The following is a 22,328-nucleotide window of genomic DNA, read 5'->3' on the forward strand; positions in this document are numbered from 1 at the left end:
ATATATCTGTGCATGCATAAAACAAATATAATAAACACATTTATGTGCACAACTGGTGTAAATCTAAAATTTAGTGCATAATTATAGTTAGATTAGTAAAGCAAGTCTCATTTGATAGTTAACAGTCCTTTATCTTTGTAAATATATTCATATTTTTTCCACTCAGATGTAACCTACTCAGCTTCACTTATTACACATTGTAAATAGACATGTATCATCGCTGCTTAGTTCACAGCTGTGAGATGAGCATGTTGTGCCAGTGTTTTACACGGTTAGCTGAGAATCTGGGCAGAGGCGTGTATTTGCTGTAGTGGTATGTATATGACGTCAGTGTGAGAGTTGCAATTGTTTAAGAATGTGAGTGTGCAATATCAGATATGACACACAAAGAACACCTTTGACATTTTCATGGGAAAATTCTTGTTGTAGTAATGAATGGCTGTTTCATAAATATGATTGGCAGTTGGATTGTAGATAGCATCGTTGAGAGTTTCTCCCTTGGAAAAAATAAGTGCTTGAATGGATACGCGAGAACAGAAAACTCTCTTAAAGGTTGAACAAAGCTACCGTCAATTGCTTTTTGAAAATCTGCTGCATTTTCTTAACATAATAGAGGCAATTTCTAAACTTCCCTCATTAAATGTGATTGCCCTTGATGTTGGAAAGTCAGAACTTTCCAGTTTCTGTGCTTTCCTTAAATATAAAGTCCTTTCAAATCACACGTTAATTGAGCAGTAGTCTTTTTTGTACAGTATGTTGATTGCAGACAGCCAGACCGCTAATGTGCATATGCACTGATTTTGTTGCATCTGCATGTAGATATTTGTTCATCTTTCCTAGTGTTAAAAAGTACATAATCAAAGCTGGTGCAAAGAGATAAAGGATACACAATATTCTAATGTAGTTGAGGCTACATATTACAAATTGCATACGACAATCTAAACCATAATGATTAAAAAATTCATATACTGTACAGTATACGATATGGTTTAGATACCTTTAATTGCACTCCATAAAATAGGGTTAAAGAATATAGCTACCCCTGTAGCTTTCCAATAATTTACATGCATTTTTATGCATTTTATGCATTTTTTTTTTTTTTTTTTAATTTTTATGTGAAATGCAGTTTTTTAGATCACATCTGATATATGGAAGCACATTTTAGCCACTGAATTAAAAAAAAAAAATGGTGGTCACTTTTTATCTCACATTTCAGACTTTTTTTTTTTCTCAGAATTGCGTTACATAAACTCAGTTGCAAGAAATAAAGTCAGACTTTTTTTTCTCGCAAATGCGAGTTTGTCTCTCGCAATTTACTTTTTTCTCAGAATGTAGATTTTTTTTTTTTTTCTCGCAATTTACTTTTTCTCGCAAATTGTATCTCACAATTCTGACTTTTTTCTCGCAATTACAAGTTTGCATCTCGCAATTCAGACTTTTTGCTTGCAAATGCGAGTTTGTATCTTACAATTCTGAACTTTCTCTCAATTCTGACTTTTTTTCTCGCAAATTGTACTTTTTTCCTGCAATTCTGACTTTTTTTCTGGCCAATGCATTTGGATCTCAGAATTCCGACTTTTTTTTTTTTTTTCTCACAATTCCGACTTTTTTTCACACAATTCTGACTTTTTTTCTCAAGATTCTGACTTAGCATTTGTATCTCGCTATTCTGACTATTTTTTTTTTCTTGAAATTCTGACTTAATTCCTCAAAATTCTGACTTTTGTCTTGCAGTTCTGACTTTTTTCCTGAGAATTCTGACTTTTTTCTCAAAATTAAGACTCACAATTCAAACTCGCAATTCTGAATTTTTAATAAATCCATAAACTGATTTAAATAATTCATTCTGCTAATTTATGCGAGTTTGTATCTCGCAATTCTGACTTTTTTTCCCTCACATTTCTAACTTTTTCTACCAATTCTGACTTTTCTCAAAATTCTGATGTTTTTCTCAGAACTGTGAAATATAAACTGTGAAATATAGACTTGCAAAACAAGTTTGTATCCAACAATTCCAAGAATAAAAGTCAAAATATAGAAGAAATATGCAAAATATAGAAGAAAAAAGGCAGAATTTTTAAATAAAAAGTCACAATTTACCTTTTTTTTATATATATATATATATATATATATATATATATATATATATATATATATATATATATATATATATATATATGTATATATATTCAGTGGCAGAAACGGGCTTCCATAGATATTTGATATATAAAATTGCTATATACAATACAAAGCTTATTACTAGCATATTGCCTGTATATTAGTAAGCACATCAATATATATAATGCTGGTAGAAATTTATTGTTGAGTCTTATAAACTAATGATTACGTGATTAACACAGTAACACTTCGCTATTCAAGATTCATTTCTAGTCAAAAACGGTCTAATCAAGTGAGTGAACTGATTTAAATGATTCATTCTGCTAATTTATGTATTTAAAACTAATTTAAAATCAGCTCATATGAATCATCTGTTTGTCGTTGTTGCAACTGGCGAGGACACTGCACATGAAATACTGACCTGATTCTTCTATTAATCTCATAAATTGTCTGTTTATTATCTTGGTAGTATTTTGTGGCTCCTAGTCTTTCTGTTTCATTACACTCAATTCAGACTGCAAGGTCACAACTCTGCTAAAACGTCACTTCTTTTGTAGGTTGCTTTGTAGATGCGCTCTGGTGCTGTGTATCATTACTCTGATTGTAAGGGTGAGAAGGCAGCAGCTGGAGAGCCCGTTCCTACGGGATCACCTGGGAAAGATTTAAGAAATTTGATTAATCTACTGTACCTCAAAGACATATGGCATTATTCACAGAGTCACCACCCTGAGTCAATACATTCTAATGGCTGACTAATTTAAGTCTTTTAAAGTCAATACCTGATATCTGAAGCCCACAGGGGTTACATGAGAACGCTTAGAATGGAATGTGCATGACGCCGTGTATCACTTGTCTGTTAAGACGCTCAGAGCACAACATGGCATGTTAGTTACACTATCCTTTAGAATATGACAGGTTACATGTAGCGTTAATTTAGATGTCCTGTGCTATGAAAAGATGCAAATTTGTTTTTCAACACTTGATTAGCAGAATGCGGCATTTTCCATATGACGTTTAAAAATGTTTATTTGAAATGTAGAGTTCAGTTATATTTATGATAGATGGGTTTCAGTGTTAATGCTGAAGCAGCCCAGCATGTTTTCCTAAGTGAAAAGTGTTTGATTCAGATAGTATCATCCTGAGCTCCACTACTTCAAACATTTGTACCAATGAATCGCTGAGCAAATGGAAACTCACAAAAAGCATTTCCTAGCGTAACCCCCTTGGCATTTGTGGCCAGCACTTGAGATATCTCTGTTACTCCACTGGATCTTGTTCCAAAGGTCTTTGAAGGCCTGCCATTCAGCATATCAACAGTTCTGTCTGCTAAAAACATGCACGCCTCTGAGATGGGCCGTGTTCATTTCAATATAAATTTGATCTCAACCAAAAGCAGAAAAAATGCTAAGGAAATCTGTGTTTATGTCTGACATTAGCCAAATTTGCACACTTTTGGACACTTAAGTCACGCTTGATAAACTACTGAATCAAGTGTTATCTCCAAAAAAATGTATATTTATGTATAAATGTATATTTCTTAAAACTAACTTTTATTATTTTAACCAGTTGGTGTTGATGTGAAGGGTTGGATTGGGTTTTGTTGATTTGTTTTTGTTTGGTTCCATGTAGTTTTATTTTCTTTCAGTTTTGTTTGCTTGTTTTTTGTTTGGGTTTGTTTAGCTTTTCTTGGTTTCATTTGGTTATTTTTATTTATTTTTTAAGTTTTTTTTTGCATTGTTTTGGTTACTTTGGATTTGTTTGGTTCTGTTCATTTGGTTTTATTTATGTTGCTTGGTTTCATCTGTGGTGTTTTGTTTGGTTTTCATTTTGGTTTGGTTTTGTTAGGTTTTGTTTTGTTGGCTTTGTTCAGTTTTGCTAGTTTGGGTTTGTTTAGTTTGCTTGGTTTTCATCTGGTTTTGTTTGGTTCGTTTTTGTTTGGTTTCGTTCAGTTCATTCATTTGGTTTTGTTTAGTTTGTTTGCTTTCATCTGTGGTTTTGTTTTGTTTGTTTTTCATTTTGTTTTGCTTTTGTTTGGGTTTGTTCAGTTTTGTTAGTTGGTTTTCATCTGGTTTGGTTTTGCTTGGTTTTGTTTGGCTTTTATTCAGTTTTGTTAGTTTGGGTTTGTTTAGTTTGCTTGGTTTCATCTGTGGTTTTGTTTTTGGTTTTCATTTTGGTTTGGTTTTGTTTGGCTTCATTCAGTTTTGTTAGTTGGGGTTTGTTTAGTTTGCTTGTTTTCATCTGGTTTGGTTTTGTTTGGTTTCATTTAGTTTAATTTCATTCAGTTTGTTCATTTGTGTTTGTTTAGTTTGCATGGTTCGGTTTTGTTTCGTTTGGCTTTGTTCAGTTTTGTTTAGGTTTGCTTGGTTTAATCTTTTTTTGGTTTTATTTTATTTTGTTTGGTTTCTTTAGTTCATTCATTTGGATTTGTTTAGTTTGCTTGGTTTCATCTGTGGTTTTGTTTAGTTTTCGTTTTGGTTTGGTTTTGTTTTGTTTTGTTTGGCTTCGTTCAGTTTAGTTTGGTTTTGTTTAGGTTTGCTTGGCTTCATCTGGTTTGGTTTTGTTTGGTTCCATTTTGTTTGGTTTCATTCAGTTTGTTAGTTTGGGTTTGTTTAGTTTGCTTGGTTTCATCTGTGGTTGTTAATTTGGTTTGGTTTTGTTTGGTTCGGTTTTGTTTTGTTTGGCTTCATTCAGTATTGTTTGTTTGGTTTGGTTTATATTTGTTTAGGTTTGCTTTCTTTGAACTGGTTTGGTTTATGGTTTTGTTTTTCAGTTTCATTTGGTTTTGTTTAGTTTCATTTGGTTTTGTTTATTTGGTTTAACTTGGTTTTATTTGTTTACGTTCATTTTATGTCAATTATTTTATTTTATTATAATTATTTTAAACCAATTGGTATCCGTGTTATGTTATTTTAAATTCTTTAAAAAATAATAAAAAATAAATATAATATTTACATGCGAGAATTTGAAAAAAAGTCACCATTTTATCACCATTTTAAAAAAAACTTTTTGTGAAATGTTTTAATTGTGCATTTCTATAAAACAAAATCAAAGCCTTGTGATTTACTATTTATTCTGATGTGATGATATTTATATATTAAGACTGCTACAGTGTCCAAACACTTTTTGGGACCGCTCTGTGTGTGTGTGTTTCTGTATTGGGAACATGCCAGATTGTATTGTGACCTGGCCTGTTCTGCAGCCAGGACGCGCTGTGCAGTACATAATTATCAGGCAAGTGAGCAGAGATCCCTGCGGCATTTTGACACTGCGTGACGAGACCAACAGAGGGACACAGCCCTGATTTTAACCCATCCTTCACCTCCACGCTTATGCTGAAATGCCTAGGGCGAGCAGTCTACTACTATGTAGTCTGCCTCTCCATCCTCACTCCCGCGGTCAAAACAGCCTGTAGGCCTGGAGCTCAAATCAAGTCCCCCTGAAAAGGGCGAATGCAGCTGTTCTTAACTAGGGCTGCTCTTGGGGAGGTGGGATGACAAAAGAAAGGTGCACTGGTTCCCTCAAGGTGTCATTAGATTGTGCTGAAAGCAGGACAGGAGTGCTCTCTCGAAAGACCCCTCTGAACATACATCATTTAAGAGCAGCCGAGGTCTAACCTCCATCATGCTGTCCCAATGCAAGCTAGCCATCACCTGCATTTTCATAGTATCGCTATCCTATCAAGTTCAAGTGCAGAATCTTACTTGCATCTATCTTTAATAGCCTCAGCCAAAGTTTGGTCGAAACGATGGGTGTAGAAAGTAATGGCTCACTGGATTGAGGAATGAGGGTATATAGTACACTAACTTACTGAAGACTGAATGGTATACTACGTACTGCCTATTTCTTTATGCATTATACAACAATAAATTTGAGGGAAACAACATTGTGTTGCATTGGCAAGTTATCTTAAAAAGAGCTATTTTGCATTTGTACTTATTTATTTTAGTTACATTTAAAATTACATTAAATGTACAACTGTAAATGTTACAACTAATGTTTCATGTATTTTTTTTATTATTATTTTATTATAAAAAAATGATATATATATGCCCCCATTTTTCATGAGCTGAACTCAAAGATCTAAGACTTTTTCTATGTACACAAAAGGCCTATTTCTCTCAAATATTGTTCGCAAATCTGTCTAAATCTGTGTTAGTGAGCACTTCTCCTTTGTCGAGATAATCATCCACCTCCCAGGTGTGGCATATCAAGATGCTGATTAGACAGCATGATTGTTGCACAGGTGTGCCTTAGGCTGGCCACAATAAAAGGCCACTCTAAAATACAGTTTTATCACACAGCGCACTGCCAAAGATGTTGCAAGTTTTGAGGGAGCGTGCAATTGGCATGCTGACTGCAGGAATGTCCACCGGAGCTGTTGCCCGTGAATTAAATGTTCATTTCTCTACCATAAGCCGTCTCCAAAGGCGTTTCATAGAATTTGGCAATACATCCAACCAGCCTCACAACCACAGACCACGTGTAACCACACCAGCCCAGGACCTCCACATCCAGCATCTTCACCTCCAAGATCATCTGAGACCAGCCACCCGGACAGCTGCTGCAACAATTGGTTTGCATAACCAAAGAATTTCTGCACAAACTGTCAGAAACCATCACAGGGAAGCTCATCTGCATGCTCGTCGTACTCATCGGGGTCTCGACCTGACTGCAGTTCGTCGTCATAACAGACGTGAGTGGGCAAATGCTCTCATTCAATGGTGTCTGGCACTTTGGAGAGGTGTTCTCTTCATAGATGAATCCCAGTTTTCACTGTACAGGGCAGATGGCAGACATAGCGTATAGCGTCGTGTGGGTGAGCGGTTTGCTGATGTCAACGTTGTGGATTGAGTGGAGGTCCTGGGCTGGTGTGGTTACACGTGGTCTGCGGTTGTGAGGCTGGTTGGATGTACTGCCAAATTCTCTGAAATGTCTTTGGAGACAGCATATGGTAGAGAAATGAACATTCAATTCACGGGCAACAGCTCTGGTGGACATTCCTGCAGTCAGCATGCCAATTGCACGCTCCCTCAAAACTTGTGACATCTGTGGCATTGTGCTGTGTGATAAAACTGCACATTTTAGAGTCGCCTTTTATTGTGGCCAGCCTAAGGCACACCTGTGCAATAATCATGCTGTCTAATCAGCATCTTGATATGCCACACCTGTGAGGTGGATGGATTATCTCGACAAAGGAGAAGTGCTCACTAACACAGATTTAGACAGATTTGTGAACAATATTTGAGAGAAATAGGCCTTTTGTGTACATAGAAAAAATATGTGTGTGTGTGTTGTTATTTTAATTTTTGTATTATTTACTTTATTTTTATTTGATTATTTTATTGAAATTTTATCTCCCTGTGCTCTCTTGCTATTTCATTGGCTGTTTTACAGGAGTGTGCAAGAGAATGGGAAGTGCATATCTAAAATAATATTCAAATACAGTATTAATTTTTTTTCCTATAAAGCCTCAGAATCATCATTATCGCAAGATGGCTGATGCAAAAGGACGTTTGCCAGATTTACGCATCATATTTGTATTGATCTTGTTTTATGGAGAAGGGCTCCAAATTAGTCTTCTCAAAACTGATCTTTCACTCAACTGTCCTGACAAGCCTCACCATCATAGGAGTAAATTAGTTGCATCTCTATCCGGAGAGATTATTAAAAAAAGGGCAATGCACTCATCTGGCCCTAATATAATTCAGTATTAATAGTCTTACTCGAAAGCTTAACTAAGACAAATTGCTGTATTTTGAGGGCCAGCGTTCCCGTCTCACTAAGTACCTTCTGACTTATTTCAGAAATCTCTCTCTGTGTAGCTGCCGGTCTTGATGTGTCACACCTAACAAGAGCCGCTGTAAATTTAGCCTGTCGATACGTGTCAGGCCTCATTTATCAGCCACCTCTACTCGGCCGGTTTTCCCTCCCTCACCTTCTTGTATTCCTTTTTTTCCCCCCACCTGTCCTCTCTTTTGCTTTTCAGCACTAGGAGTTTTGACTTTGCCTGTGGTTTTGAGTTATCTCCAATCAGATTTCCCTCTCACAAAGCCCTGGCAGGCAGGTGATGTGAATTCTAAACCTGGTTCCAGCCGAAAGGCTTGAGAAAGCGAGTGTGTGGTTTTGTGTGTGTATTTATGGTGTGCAATTTGTGCGAATCATTCACTAAAAAGCGCAGAAGTGAGAAAACAGATTTGTCATTTAAATTAGGCCGTCTCAACACCTTGAGACACTCATTCTCGCCATCAGCGAGATAAGCCGCTGCGCTTTACTGACATGATTTTTACTAAAAGATGACTAGAGTGGCTCCCTGCTGAATTCCTAACTTGGGGGAAGTCGAACTGATACATTGTCTGCTGACTGGAAAGATTTTCCCCTAAGTTGTCCTGTCAGGATGCAGTGAGGAGACGGACTCTATGATTAAACTGGTTCCTGTTCTTTGTGTCTCCTCAGGGTTTGAAAGGAGATCCTGGACCTCAAGGCCTACCTGGTCTAAAAGGTGATAAAGTAAGTCACCCTGCAAGTTTGATTTCTTGTACCAGCCTTTACAAACTGTACCACTGAGAGAGACAGAGGCAGAGTCTCTATGATCTTAAGGATGTTTTTCAGTCAGTGAGCTTTCCAGAATTTTTCTGTACAGTACATAGAAAGCCACAGAGATCTATATACGAGTCATTCTTTGAAAACTCTACCATTTGTGCCGGAAAGTTTTTTTTTTATTATCTTTTTAACATTTTAAAGTTTGAAAATATCACTGCTGAACTTTCTAGATTTCATATTTTCCCACCTCAGGCCCAGTATATGTGGTGACAGCCTTGCAAAATGTTAGTAGTTTTTGTTAGAACTTAAATATGACATCTAGTGTTGGGGGTAACACAATATAAGTAATGTGATTTATGTAATCAGATTACTTTTTTCAAGTACAGTTGCAATCGAAATTATTCAACCCCCCTGAGAATGCAGTACTTTACAAATACAAGCTTTTCTGAAGATCCAGGACTGTAGTGATACTAAAAGTGATGGTGTCAATATATAATGTAATGTTTTGGAGTTATAGGATTTTTTAATAACACAGCTATGTCATAATTATTCAACCCCTGTTCAAAATGACTGTTTTAAGTGACTTATTTTTATGGTAGGGAACAAAATTGTCTTAAAACACAATTAAGCCTTTAGAAACTCCATTTTAAAAACAGAATTATCTTGGGGTGTTACACATACATGCATATATACATTCTGTAGAGAAGAAATAGTTTTATTGTATTAGAAAGTCTAAGGCTACATGAATATTTCCAAGAAATTAAAAGTTCCTTGAGACAGCTGGCAGCCTTATTCCTTAGTTTAAAGTGTGCTGTACCAGAAAACCTTTGAGGGAACAAAAAAAGTAATTGTATGATCAGAGCAAATAAGAAAAACCTGCAATGTACAGGCAAAGACTTGGAAGATGACCTGACAAAAGGAGAAAAACATTTCAATGCAGTGTATAAGAAGAACACTAGACAAGTATGGCCTTTATGTTGAGACATCTTGCCGAACACCACTCTTGACCAAGAAGAACAAAAAGACCAACTTGAACATGCTAAAATTCATTTGAATAGACCTGTGGAGTTCTGGAAGAATGCTTTATGGAGTGATGTGGCCAAACTGGATCTTTTTGGACTTATGGATCAGCAGTATGTCTGGTGCAAAAAAGGCTAAGCTTATGAGCAGAAGAACACTGTCTCCATTGTCAAACATGGAGGTGGACCACTCCTGTTATGGGGGTGTTTTACTGTAGCAGGAAGCGGAAAACATAACTGTATGAAGCATATCATGGATTCTTTGAAGTATCCTGATATTTTGGCAAGAATTGTGATGCCTTTGGTGCAATGACTGAAGCTGATTAACAATGGACTTTCCTGCAGGACAATCGTCCCAACGTATACATACGAATCTACTTATTCTTGGTTCAGGGATCAGTAATAGAATTTTCTTATTAATCAACTTGCATTCTCAGAATTACTATAATAATTGAATAATTTCTGTTGCAACTGTAACTAGTAAAGTAACACGTTATTTTTAAATTTACTTTTTTTAAATTAGTAATGGCAGTTTCTTTGTTTTCACATTTATTTACTGACAGCTCTTCTGTGTTCTGTGTTGGGAGAAATCATGGAGTGAGATGCACAAGCAGAGGCACTTCCTTCAGCATGAGGCTTATTAATTTCGCTTTTGCTTTGAAAGGGCCTTTACAGTTGTCAAAAATATGACTTTTGTTATTGAAAAACAAATAAGCAAGCCCAGCTCAGGTGACAAAAAGTAACACAAAAGTTATGTAATGCATTATATTCCATAAACAGTTACTAAGCTGTGCAAAAACCTTTTATTGAGTAACCCAATATTGTAGTGTGTGACTTTTAAAAGTAGCTTTCCTCAACACTGATGACATCAAAAAGTCAAACAGTTGATTTTAAAGTAGGAAACACCTGCATAATAGAGTTGAACAGAAAATTAGGAATGAATATGATTTTTGCTTTTTATTGTCAGCTGCATAAAACATTTTTAGAAACTAAAATACATAATGATATATTTTAATTTTTTAAGATAAATATTTATGTAAATTCTTATTCTATATAACTAGGACCCTATGAAATCCATTGTTTTTTTCCGCTAAATTCATTTTTTTTCCCATTTTAATTTTCCAATTCTCTGTTTTAATAGTTAAAAAATATTAATTAAAAAGCACAGCTTAACAGCAATTTATTAAACGTTTAACAAAATTTACATTTTTAAGGCCCTGTGAATTTTTTTTCTCAAATTCAGTTTTATTTTTACCAAATTAATTAATTCCATAATTTCCATTAATTTTCTAGATTTCATTGTAATTGTTTTAATGGTTAAATATTCCTTAAAAATTGTTTTAATAATAATTTTATCAGTAGTAGTAGTAGTAGTAGTAGTAGTAGTACTATCATTATGTTAATATATTTCTGTCACAACAGAGGTTGAAAACATCACGCAACTTCAGTGTATGTGTAATAAATGAAACTGCACATCTTCACCATTCATTCACACATATTTAAATAGCTTAATATTCACAGACACTAGTCTATATCATGTTTCAATTTAAGTGTACTGACATACTTTTTTGTATTTATTCATCTTACATTAGGAAAATTCTGTGACATTCCACATTATAACATTTATTTCCTTTTTTTTGACTGGATTCCGTGATTCTGTCCACATTTTTCGCATTTTGGAAATCATAGGGTCCTATATAACCCATTAAAAAATAATGATGATGAATGAGACATGCATTGGCTGATATTCTGAGTAAAGCGTTAGACTAATGTTCAAAAGTTTGGAAACTTTTGAAGTACTTAAATTTCACATTATGTCAAGATAAATATATCAAATATGTCTCTGATAATAACGTGAAGTTTAATTTCCTGTTGATTTATACCAGTAGTAATCAATGGGGACACAAATGGGACACAGATGACACATTTTCATGAGAGTGACTCATGTTTGTTGACACTGATTTAACATGCTGTGTTCACAAGACCAAATTCAGAGGAGTGAGTTTCAACATCAAACCATAGTATGTTGTTTCACAAGCCATATATTTCATATTTATATAATATAGATCAATATCTCAGCCAAGAGTGAACACAGACCTTGTCACTACAGTAACAGTTTGACTCAGTTATTAGTTGCGGAATGTAAAGACATCCATTTTATATTATGCTATTAATTTCCTCAAACCCTTTTAAGAACCATGACCACTGATGGTACAAGGAAACATGTCTATATCCAGTCATTGATCATGTAGCTTATATTGCTTGTGCTGTGTGCAGTAAATGCCCCTGTAAATCAGACAGATGAAATGCTGCTCAAGTTTGTGGGATACGGGAATCAATTTTATTACTGGAAGTCACATGTAGAGACCGGGAAAACCATAATGTACAAACAAGAAAACAAAAATGCAGTGTGACTCGGAATGTTAATGTAAATATTAAAAGAATGTTTCAGATCACAAACACAGACTCTATTGGCAGCATCTGTGGCATGCTTTCAATTAGCGCAGGCATTGTTTTTGCAAATGAACTGAAATTAATGAAACAACATGCTTGCATTTAAAGCATTCCCAATGGAAATCTATAGAGCAAGGCATTCCAGAGAGTTTCTGAACAGAAATATGAAGCTCACATATACTGTAAAAAATAAAAAACACAATTTGTTGAGTCTGCTTAAAATAATTTGTTGCCCTGCTGCCTTAACATTTCAGGTTCAGTTAACTAAAATAAGTTTAGTCAGCTTGAAATGTGAAGTTGTACTAAGTAACAACTTAGATATTTGTGTTTGCTGAACTTAACAGATGGGTAAGTAACCCAGCTGCCTTAAAATTTTAAGCTGATTCAACTCAAATATCTAAGTTGTCACTTAGTATAATTTAACATTTCAGTTTGAATAAACTTTTTTTGAGTTGACTGAACTTAAAATTTTAAGGCAGCCAGGTTACAAATTATTTTAAGTTGACTCAACAATTTTTTTTTTTTACAGTGTACTTATAAGACTTCTCAGAGAACATGTTTTCATAAATCTCCCAAAATTTTGTAATATTAATGCCTAAAACAAAACACACAAATTTTGCCAGTCTGGAATTGTGGAATTTAGTTAAAACATAACTAAGTTATGACTGAAAATATTTTCAAGTAAAGGTTGTTTTTACTGGAAGACAGTACAAAAATACGTATTAGGAATGTTTTTTTTTTTTGCAGTGTTTGCTTTAGTGCTTCAGTGCTTTCATTTTAAGTGCCTCACTGTACTGGAAACACAATTTTTGTTTGTTTTCACAAACATATTATTTTGTGTGGTAACAGCCCGCTTGTCACAGATGCTGTTAGGAGAACATAAGTCGCCTTTAATCTGGAACTTTCCTTTAAAATGCCTTCCAGAATTCCCAGCTCATCCAGACAGACCTTCGCAGCAGGAAAGATGTGACTTCAATGAAACAGAATGTAGAATAGAGCTTCCTACTCTGATATCTGATTCCCTAACCCCCCCGTGCACACAGACACACGCGTTCTCTCACACGGACCGCAGCGGGACTGCTTTCCAAACAATAGATCAAATGTTATTCTCTAATTAGCTGCCATATTACCCGTTGTCTTTTACAGTATTGGCTTTCTTTGTTTGCCTGCGTGCACACGTAATTGTCAATGCAGTGTTTTCAAGCCTTGAAGTTCTAATGAGCTCCTCTGCGTTAGAGCAGAGAATAACCAGCTTCTTTTCATCTCATCTCCCAGTCAGACAGAGGGAGGGAGGAAAACCGTTCGTTTGGATTGAAACTGACAGTCGGAAAGACACGTCACGCTCTTCAAACATAGAATGACTCGGAATATCTTCAAACAGGCCAGCTTTAGGTGTTCACAACTTTATATTCCTGCAAACTTTGATGTGGAGTTTCTGTGGATTTAAATTGAATTTGAGGAAGGCTCTGCCTGTTTTTGTCAAGGGGTTTAGACTTAAACTGATGTCTCCGCTTGTATCTCAACCTTGAATATTTGAAAGTCCTTCATTTAAGAGCAGATAAGCACAGCTATAAGTACAGCTCGGTTGTTTTATTATTATTTTGTTCAGGTATGTCTCACTGAATTATTCTTAAAGGAATCGTTTTACTGAAAATGAAAATTTTGTCATTCTTTACTCACCCTCATGTTGTTCCAAACCCGTATGACTTTCTTTCTTCTGAGGAACACAGGAGATGATGTTTCTTGGATGAATTTTCACTTTTGGGTGAACTATTCCCAAAATAGTGTACCCTGAATAATTATGTGGAAACACCATAGTACAGATCATTTTAGTTGAATTATTTAGATTTGTATTTGCATAATTTCTCTGTATTGCATAACTCTCGGAAATATTTGATTCTGACTGCTCAGATATTTTTATTTAATTGCCAGTAAACTGTGTAGTAAATGGGATATTGTACAGTTAAGCTGATCATTATGCTAAAGAGACTGTTATCCTTTACTCATCTCTGGATATTTTAAGAACAAAACGCTGATGTTTGGATGTTTCACTTTTATTTGTACAGTAATCACTCTGAATTTCATCTTTCTGTTGCAGGGAGAACCAGGCCTGCCAGGTGCGGGAACGCTTTCGGTACGTTTCTCACTCTGTCCTACAGTAACACTGCATTTCAGAGCTCAATGTAGAACTGATTTTTTTTAAATGAAAGCAATTATGAAGCATGAGCTGCATTATTAATGATATGCATTAAGCACTGAAATGAGATTTATGGAGAGTCATTGCTAGGGTTCTAGGAAGTGGTTAACACTACTAATCACCGACACAGATGACAGGAGCTCAAGCAGGGCGTAATGATACATACGATCTTTATACAGTAGGAAAGACGGGTAAAAAGAGTTTCAAAGCTGAAAGAGAATTACTTTTATTATCTTCACCTTCAGCTCCATTTGAATATGGCCACTTTCTATGATCCAGTCAATTCCTGATGAAGCAGATATCACATTTTTTATTATTTAACTTGCTGATTTACTCTGAAATATGTCTGATTAAGTACACTGTTTTTTACGCAATTAATATTTTTTCAGTTCCACAAAAATATTAAAAAGCACTGATGTCAACACTGATAAGAATGATAATAAGAAATGTTTCTTGAGCAATAAATCAGCATATAAGAATGATTTCTGAAGGATCATGAGACACTGAAGACTGGAGTAATGGCTGCTGAAAATTAACTTTGCCTCACAGGAATAAAACACATTTTATAATATGTTAAAATGGAAAACAGATATTCAAAATTGTAATATATATCACAATATTACTGTTTTTACTGTATTTTGTCAGAATAAATGCAATTTTGTTAAGACTTCTTTCACAAACGAGTTTGGAAGCAGTGTTGTATAATGTGTTGTGAGCAATGTAGGACGATATGAAATCCGCTGTATTTTTTTCTCAGATCGCTTTAAATTTTTTTTACATTTTACATTTTTTTGGATTGTGTTTTTTATTTCCATTTTAATTTTTCTAGACTCAGTTTTAATAATAAAAAAAGAATAATTAAAAAAACATTACTTTTTTCAGAAATACTTGATAGTTTTTTCTTAAAAGAAATGGTAAAGTGCTCATGAATTGACTTTCAAAGCAGTTGTAGAGATGTGTTCACATACTCGTATTTTGAGGCGGCAAAGGCTGAAAACAACATAAGCGTCAGGCAAGCTTCAGTATGTCTGTAGTAAACCAAACCATGCGTCTGCACCATTCATTTACACAAAGACACGCGGAACATGCAGGATTTATATTTAAATTGTATTTCTGTGGCTTACTATTCACAGACACTAGTCTATATCGTGTTTTGATTTAAGTGCACTGACCTACTTTTAATTTGTCCATCCAAAATTTGGCAAATTCTGTGACTTTCCGCATAATACAGTAACTTAAATACCATTTTTATAACTGGGTTCCATGATTCCATCCACGTTTTGCATATCGTGAAAATCATAGGGCCCTATAAGCAATGTTTCATGTTGATTTTAATACTAAAAATACTGCATTCACTGCAAAAAGCAAAGAAGAGGCCACACATGCTCAGTCAGGGGCAGCCAACAGCAGTGTTGACAGACTGTGGAGGTTAGACGTGTCCTGCACGTAAAGAGCTAATAATTCCACACATGAGAGACACGTCCACTACATCTCATAAGACACCAGAATGGGATGTATGTTTTTGTGTGTAAGGATATAGTACTACAGCTCTGCCCCTTTATGTAACATAAACATTAAACTAACCCCAGCGGAACTATATCAGGGCATAACAGTTATTTACTCATGCTAATTTTACATTTTATGAGGACAAGCAGGAATACCAGGCATTCAAACGTGAGAGCCGACAACACGTCTGCCATATCACCACTCCCTCTTGTAGTCTAGTTGTAAATCGTGCAAGACAAAAACATTTAACAAGCTTCAGTGACTGAAATTCTTTGTATAAACACATAGCATAGCTGACATGTTGAACTTTTGATTGTAACCACATTTTAGTTTTTTTTTTAATGTGTCATGATGTTGGTGTTGTAGACATCTGTCGCTCTTATTTACGACCTCTAACATCACAGGCCGTCTCTCCTGTGTTACATTTTGACAGTTTTAGCAGCCTTTAAAGCTCTTGTTCTCCAACTTTCACCGAACACAAGGAGTGAATGGCTATTTTTGCAGCTGTTTCTAAGATGTGTCAGTATTTTCGAGGATGCCAGCTGAAAGATGACACCACACTGTTTTACACTGCATCTGAAAGGCTGTCTGTGTGTGTCTTGTGTGTATGTGACTGGTCATGCGGTTTGTCCTTTCAGTGGGTCATGTACTGTAATGACATATGTTTCTGACCTTTGTTGTAACAGTGTTAACAGCTGAAGTTAACTGTAGTCTTTTAATCTTCTGCTTTCTTCTAGGTTGAACAGCAAGCTCAAAAAGGGGATCAGGTAAAAAAAACATTTGGTTTTTGTGTGTACTTTCAGCACATAACAGTGTCGATTTGACTGATTTTTCTGGAGAATTTTATTGCAGTGTTTGTAAGGCAGCACTCACTAGCACTCAAAACATCCCAGCTTGGGTTATTTGGCCACCCAGTGCTGGGTAAATATTGGACAAAACACATGCTGGATTATTTTGATCCAGCTGGTTGGGTTAAATATTTTAACCCAACATGCTGGGTTGTTTAAGTCAACTATTGTGTAAAAATTGTTATATTGCTGGCTTAAAATGGGCTGGAAGTGAAAAATCACACACAGAATTATAGAGGCAACAACAATGATCAAAAGATGAGCATTTAATATTAAGCAAGAACATTCATAGACTAAAATATAATTTAGTCTATGAATTTATTTGAATTTATTCATAGACTAAAATATAAGACAAATTGAATTTATTTGGATGAATACAGCATAGTTTACAATATTACATACATTTAAACTCATTTAACAAGCATTTTAGAAATAAATAAATGGAGCATAGCAACGTAGCTGAAAGATGCCATGACTGACTCCATAACCTGCCCATAAACAAACATTATTAAGATTAGAGAACATATTTCAACACCAAAATAAATTAAATTCAGTATTATGACGAATGAAATCAATTTATGTTATGCAAGGCAAAAGGTGATTCCATCATGCCAAACGAATGACTGCTGCTGATGCATTTATCTGACGTCTCGTCTTTGTATGTTGCGATGCGTAAATAATATAATTTACAGCACAGTTAAGACTATAAATAAAATAAAATGTATACAAACCTTTATTTCACTGAAGAAGTGCACCAAATCGGTGGCGTTGATAACCGCTCTCGCCTGTAGAGGGAAAAAAAAGGCCCGTGCTCTGAATGTAACTCAGCAGCTGGGTTGTTTTGTCGGAGACAGGCTCAACTTACCGGTTGGGTAGAAAAAAAATAACCCAGTATTTAATAACCCATTAAAAATTACCCAGCAGCTTAGTTACAGAAAAAACTACCCAGCACCTGGTAAAAATATTAAAAACAACCCAATAAAATTAGCCAGTAGGCTGAACCCAGCATTGGAGTTAAAAAAAAAAAATAAATAAATAACCCAGCATTTTTTAGTGTGGAAAAGCTACCCAGCACATAGGTAAAATATTAAAAACAACCCGATAAAATGACCCAGCAGGCTGAACCCAGCATTTGGGTTAAAAAATAACCCAGCATTTTTTAGAGTGTAGAAAAGCTACCCAGCACCTGGGTAAAAATATTAAAAACAACCCGATAAAATGACCCAGCAGGCTGAACCCAGAATTTGGGTTAAAAAAAAAAAAAAATTCAAAAACACTTTTTTGGAATGAAGTTAAATCTAAACTCTACAAAAAAATGCTGGGGTAAATACAACCCAGTGTTGGGTGAAATATGGACAAACCCAGCGGTTGGGTTAAATGTTTAACCCAGCCTTCTGGGTAGTTTTATTCAACTCAACTATTGTTTAAAAAATACAATATGGCTGGCTTAAAATGAACCCAAAAATAGGTTGTAATTTAAAAATTAGAGACATAATTACCAGAGGCATCAGCAATAATCAAAAGGTGAACATTTATCAATAAGTATTTAACGAAAAAAAAGTAATTTTTTTTTCAACATAAAAATAAATGTTAATTTATTGAACATATTAATAAATGTTCATTTCCAACCTATTTAAGCAAAAAATATAGTAATTTTTAAGCAAAAGTTGAGTTAAATAAAACTACTATTCTCCTCCAACTAGGTTGGGTTAAACATTTACCCAACTGCTGGGTCAAAAAAACCTAAACGCTGAGTTTGTCCGTTTTCAACCCAGCGCTAGGTTGTTTTTTAACCCAGTGTTTACTGTCTGAAAGAGAGTATTGTTATAGAATTCATGTTCATGGACAATACTACACAAGATGTATATGGTGGCAGCATATCTTCATGCAGCACTTAACTAAAACCTAAATTTACCAAAAACTCTGTTCTGTTAATTAGAGACTTTACACAAGATATTTTTGTATTTACATCTGTTTAAAAGTTTGAGAGATTTCTGTTAATTAAGAAACTCTTTTGTTCTGCAAGGATGCATTAAATTGATCAAAAGTGACAGTAAAGACATTTAAGTGTTTAAAAATATATATTTAATATAAATGCTATTTTTTTTTTTTTTATTTATTTTTATTTAATTCCATTTTGTTTCCACAAAAATATTAAGCATCTGTTTTCAACATTGATGGTAATAAAAATAAATGTTTCTTGCACATCATTTCAGCATATTAGAATGATTTCTGAAGGATCATGAGACACTGAAGACTGGAATAATGTCTGCTGAAAATCACAGGAATAAATTACATTTTAGTATATTCAAGTATATTAAAATAGAAATTTATTATACAAAATAAATTCAGCTGAGTATAAAGCGAATTCTTTCAAGAACATTTTATAACGTATCCCAAACTTTTGAATGATAGTCCAAAGATAGATTAGATAATGTTGCTTAGACACAAATTTGGATGATTTAAAATATTCACAGAATATATTTCTTTTTTTTTCATACAGGGTCCCCCAGGAATTCCTGGAGAAAAGGTGAGTGCTTCAACAGCATTTTCATAAACGTATTTATTTAATCATTTTATTTTTTCCCCCTTAACGAAGTTCACCCATGAGCTGTGAACATGCCGTTTGAACATCTGTCTCTCAGCACTTTAGTAAGCGCCGACATGTAAACCCATCTAGGCAGAGCCAGCTGCTGTGTCCTCATATTTAACATTAATGTAGCTTCTGGATGTAATCATGCTTTTGAGAGCATTAATGACCACGGACAGGTGGAAACGTAGATCCGGACCAGCCTGCTTTATGTACAGCAATGCTTTCTGAGAACTGAAACCCTGATCCTTTACCCATCATCCCCAGGGAGACGCTGGCTTACCCGGTCAACCAGGAACTCCAGGCAAAGAGGGCAAGAGGGTGAGTAAACCGAAGAAGGTCGCCGCCTGTGTGGGCAGGATCCATGTTACTTATGTGCGTTTTTGTGACCGACCCATCAGCGAGACGAGCCTTTGCAAGTGACCCAGCAGCAGCTGGAACAAGAAGAAAAATTGGAGAGCTCTGTGTGGGCCTAGTCTCATGGGAATGACTGTGAATATTCAACTGTAAGGTCAATCGTAGACTGACAGCACGTGTGGCCAACCCCAGCAGAAAACAATCTCAAGGGTGATTTACAGTTCAATCGTGACACGCTCGAACGTATTGAGAAACAATACTGCTTCATTATTGATTTTATCCTTGGTTTCTCAACACCACCAGTCAAGGGTTAAATTGTTGGCCTGCCCACGGCATGAAAGCTTTATGTGAAATTTGACTGCCTGCAACAAATTGCAGTTGCGCGTTCCGCTTATTTGAATTACCTAAGCCGCTGAGCCGTTTCACTAGAGGCGCGCTAACACCTGTTAACGCAAATGTTATCTCGGCTCCTCGAGTGGTTAATGGTCCTGAATGCCGTACAGTTGTTTCTTGACTCCCTTGAATGTGATAAAAAGTATTAAAAATGCATGCCACTTAGATGGAGGAGAATACTTGGGCCCGCCGCAGGGACTGTAAGCGCAGCATTAAGCCCATTCAACAGAATGAATGAATATTTATTATCCTCTGCAGTGGCATTCACTGGAGTGTTATCATGACACTGTTGGGTATTTTCAGTTCAGTGATGGATTGAGTGATGCACCGTGCCATAGACATCTGGATTTTGTCCACAGTGGTTGGGAGCATTTCCGCTCGGAATGGCAGGACAATTCCCTGCTTAAGTTCACAACTGGTGTCTGCATTCAGGGAGCAACAATAGGGATTATTGAAAATGTCATTAATTACTCACCCTCATGTCGTTCCAAACCTGTAAGACCTTTGTTCATCTTCGGAACACAAATGAAGAATTTTTTAATGAAGTGCATTCAAGGCCCAGAAAGGTTGTAACTTTTAACTATGTCATTACTACCTTTCTGGGCCTTGAATGTGTCAGTTGCACTGCTGTCTGTGCAGAGTCAGAAAGCTCTTGGATTTCATCCAAAAAAAAAAAAATTGTGTTCTGAAGGTGAACGAAGGTCTTGCAGGTTTGGAATGACATGAGGGTGAGTAATTAATAACAGAATTTTCATTTTTGGGTGAACTATCCCATTTTTTTATATATATATAATTTTTTTTTTTAATTTGCATTTTCATTTTATTATTTATAAATATTAGATCCAAATAGCTAAAAGCTAGAAATTATACAGCTACTATATCTCACACCACATAAATTATATAAAAAATGTTAGATGCTGTAATAAAATCATTATAAATTTGTTTGCAACTTTTGAAATATTTTTATATTATTTATTTCTAAAGTTTTTATAAAAATATATAATTTAGAAATTATACAGCTATTTAACTCCACATTAATTTCATTTCATTTCATGTCCTTTATTTAACCAGGTAAAAACTTTCTGAGATAAAAATCTCTTATACAGAAATGACCTGGCCAAGATGCAGCACAACATTTCAAGGGAAACAACACAAAAACACTGTTACAAAACAATTAAATAAATAAATAAATACATAAATTTATTAACATAATTTTGTTGACAAACTATAACAAAATTATAATAAATTTGTTTGCAAAAAGTGTATTTAATTATATTAATAAATTAATTAATTTATTCAGTTATTTTTCATGGAAATTTGCTAGAAACTAGAAAGCTAGAAATTTTACATCTATGTAACTCTGGATAAACTCATTAAAACTAAAACAAAATTTTAACCAAATTGTATATTTATGCATCTTAATTAATTAATTAATTACTATTTTTCGTGAAAATTTCCTAGAAATTAGAAAGCTAGAAATTATTTATTATCTATTTAACTCTGCATAAATTCATTAACAGAGTTTTGCTGGAAAACTAACAAAATTATAACAAATTTGTTTGCAAAAAAAAAAAGATTTATTCCTATTTATTAATTAATTTTAAATTATTTTTCATGGAAATTTGCTAGAAACTAGAAAGCTAAAAATTATACATCCATTTAACTGCACAAATTCATTAGCAGTTTTTTTTTTTTTTTTTTTTTTTTTTTTTTTTTTGAAAACTAACAAAATTATAACATTTGTTAGCAAAATAAGTATAATTATTCATATTAATTAATTAATTAATTTATTTATTTTTCATGAAAATTTGCTAGAAACTAGAAAGCTAGAAATTATACATCTATTTAATGCACAAATTCATTAGCAGTTTTTTTTTTTTTTTTGAAAACTAACAAAATTATAACATTTGTTAGCAAAATAAGTATAATTATTCATATTAATTAATTAATTTATTTATTTTTCATGAAAATTTGCTAGAAACTAGAAAGCTAGAGATTATACATCTATTTAACGGCATAAATTCATTAGTTTTGTTGGAAAACAATAAAATTATGACACTTTTTTCATTCAATTCATTAACACAATTTTGTTGGAAAGTTATAACAAAATAATAAATTTGTTTGCAAAAGAAGCTTATTTATTTATTTCATAAACATTTGCTAGAAACTATAAAGCTGGAAATTATACATCTGTTTAACTCTACATAAATTCATTAACACAATTTTGTTAGAAAGCAATAACAAAATAATAAATTTGCTTGCTTGCAAAAAAAAAGCGTATTTATTTATTTCATGAACATTTGCTA

General features: G+C 34.3%; 1 protein-coding gene across 3 annotated transcripts in view; it reads left to right on the plus strand.

The window, feature by feature from the left end:
* LOC127175021 (collagen alpha-1(XIX) chain) overlaps positions 1–22,328 on the plus strand; it is a 184,852-nt gene that overhangs the window by 38,621 nt on the left and 123,903 nt on the right. For all 3 annotated transcript variants that reach the window (XM_051125822.1, XM_051125821.1, XM_051125823.1), the window contains 5 exons: positions 8,572–8,625; positions 14,230–14,265; positions 16,572–16,601; positions 19,186–19,212; positions 19,540–19,593. In XM_051125822.1, the coding sequence (XP_050981779.1) occupies positions 8,572–8,625; positions 14,230–14,265; positions 16,572–16,601; positions 19,186–19,212; positions 19,540–19,593 (201 nt within the window). The remainder of the gene's footprint in view (positions 1–8,571; positions 8,626–14,229; positions 14,266–16,571; positions 16,602–19,185; positions 19,213–19,539; positions 19,594–22,328) is intronic.

The sequence above is a fragment of the Labeo rohita genome, chromosome 13 (assembly GCF_022985175.1).
Source record: "Labeo rohita strain BAU-BD-2019 chromosome 13, IGBB_LRoh.1.0, whole genome shotgun sequence".
NCBI lineage: Eukaryota > Metazoa > Chordata > Actinopteri > Cypriniformes > Cyprinidae > Labeo > Labeo rohita.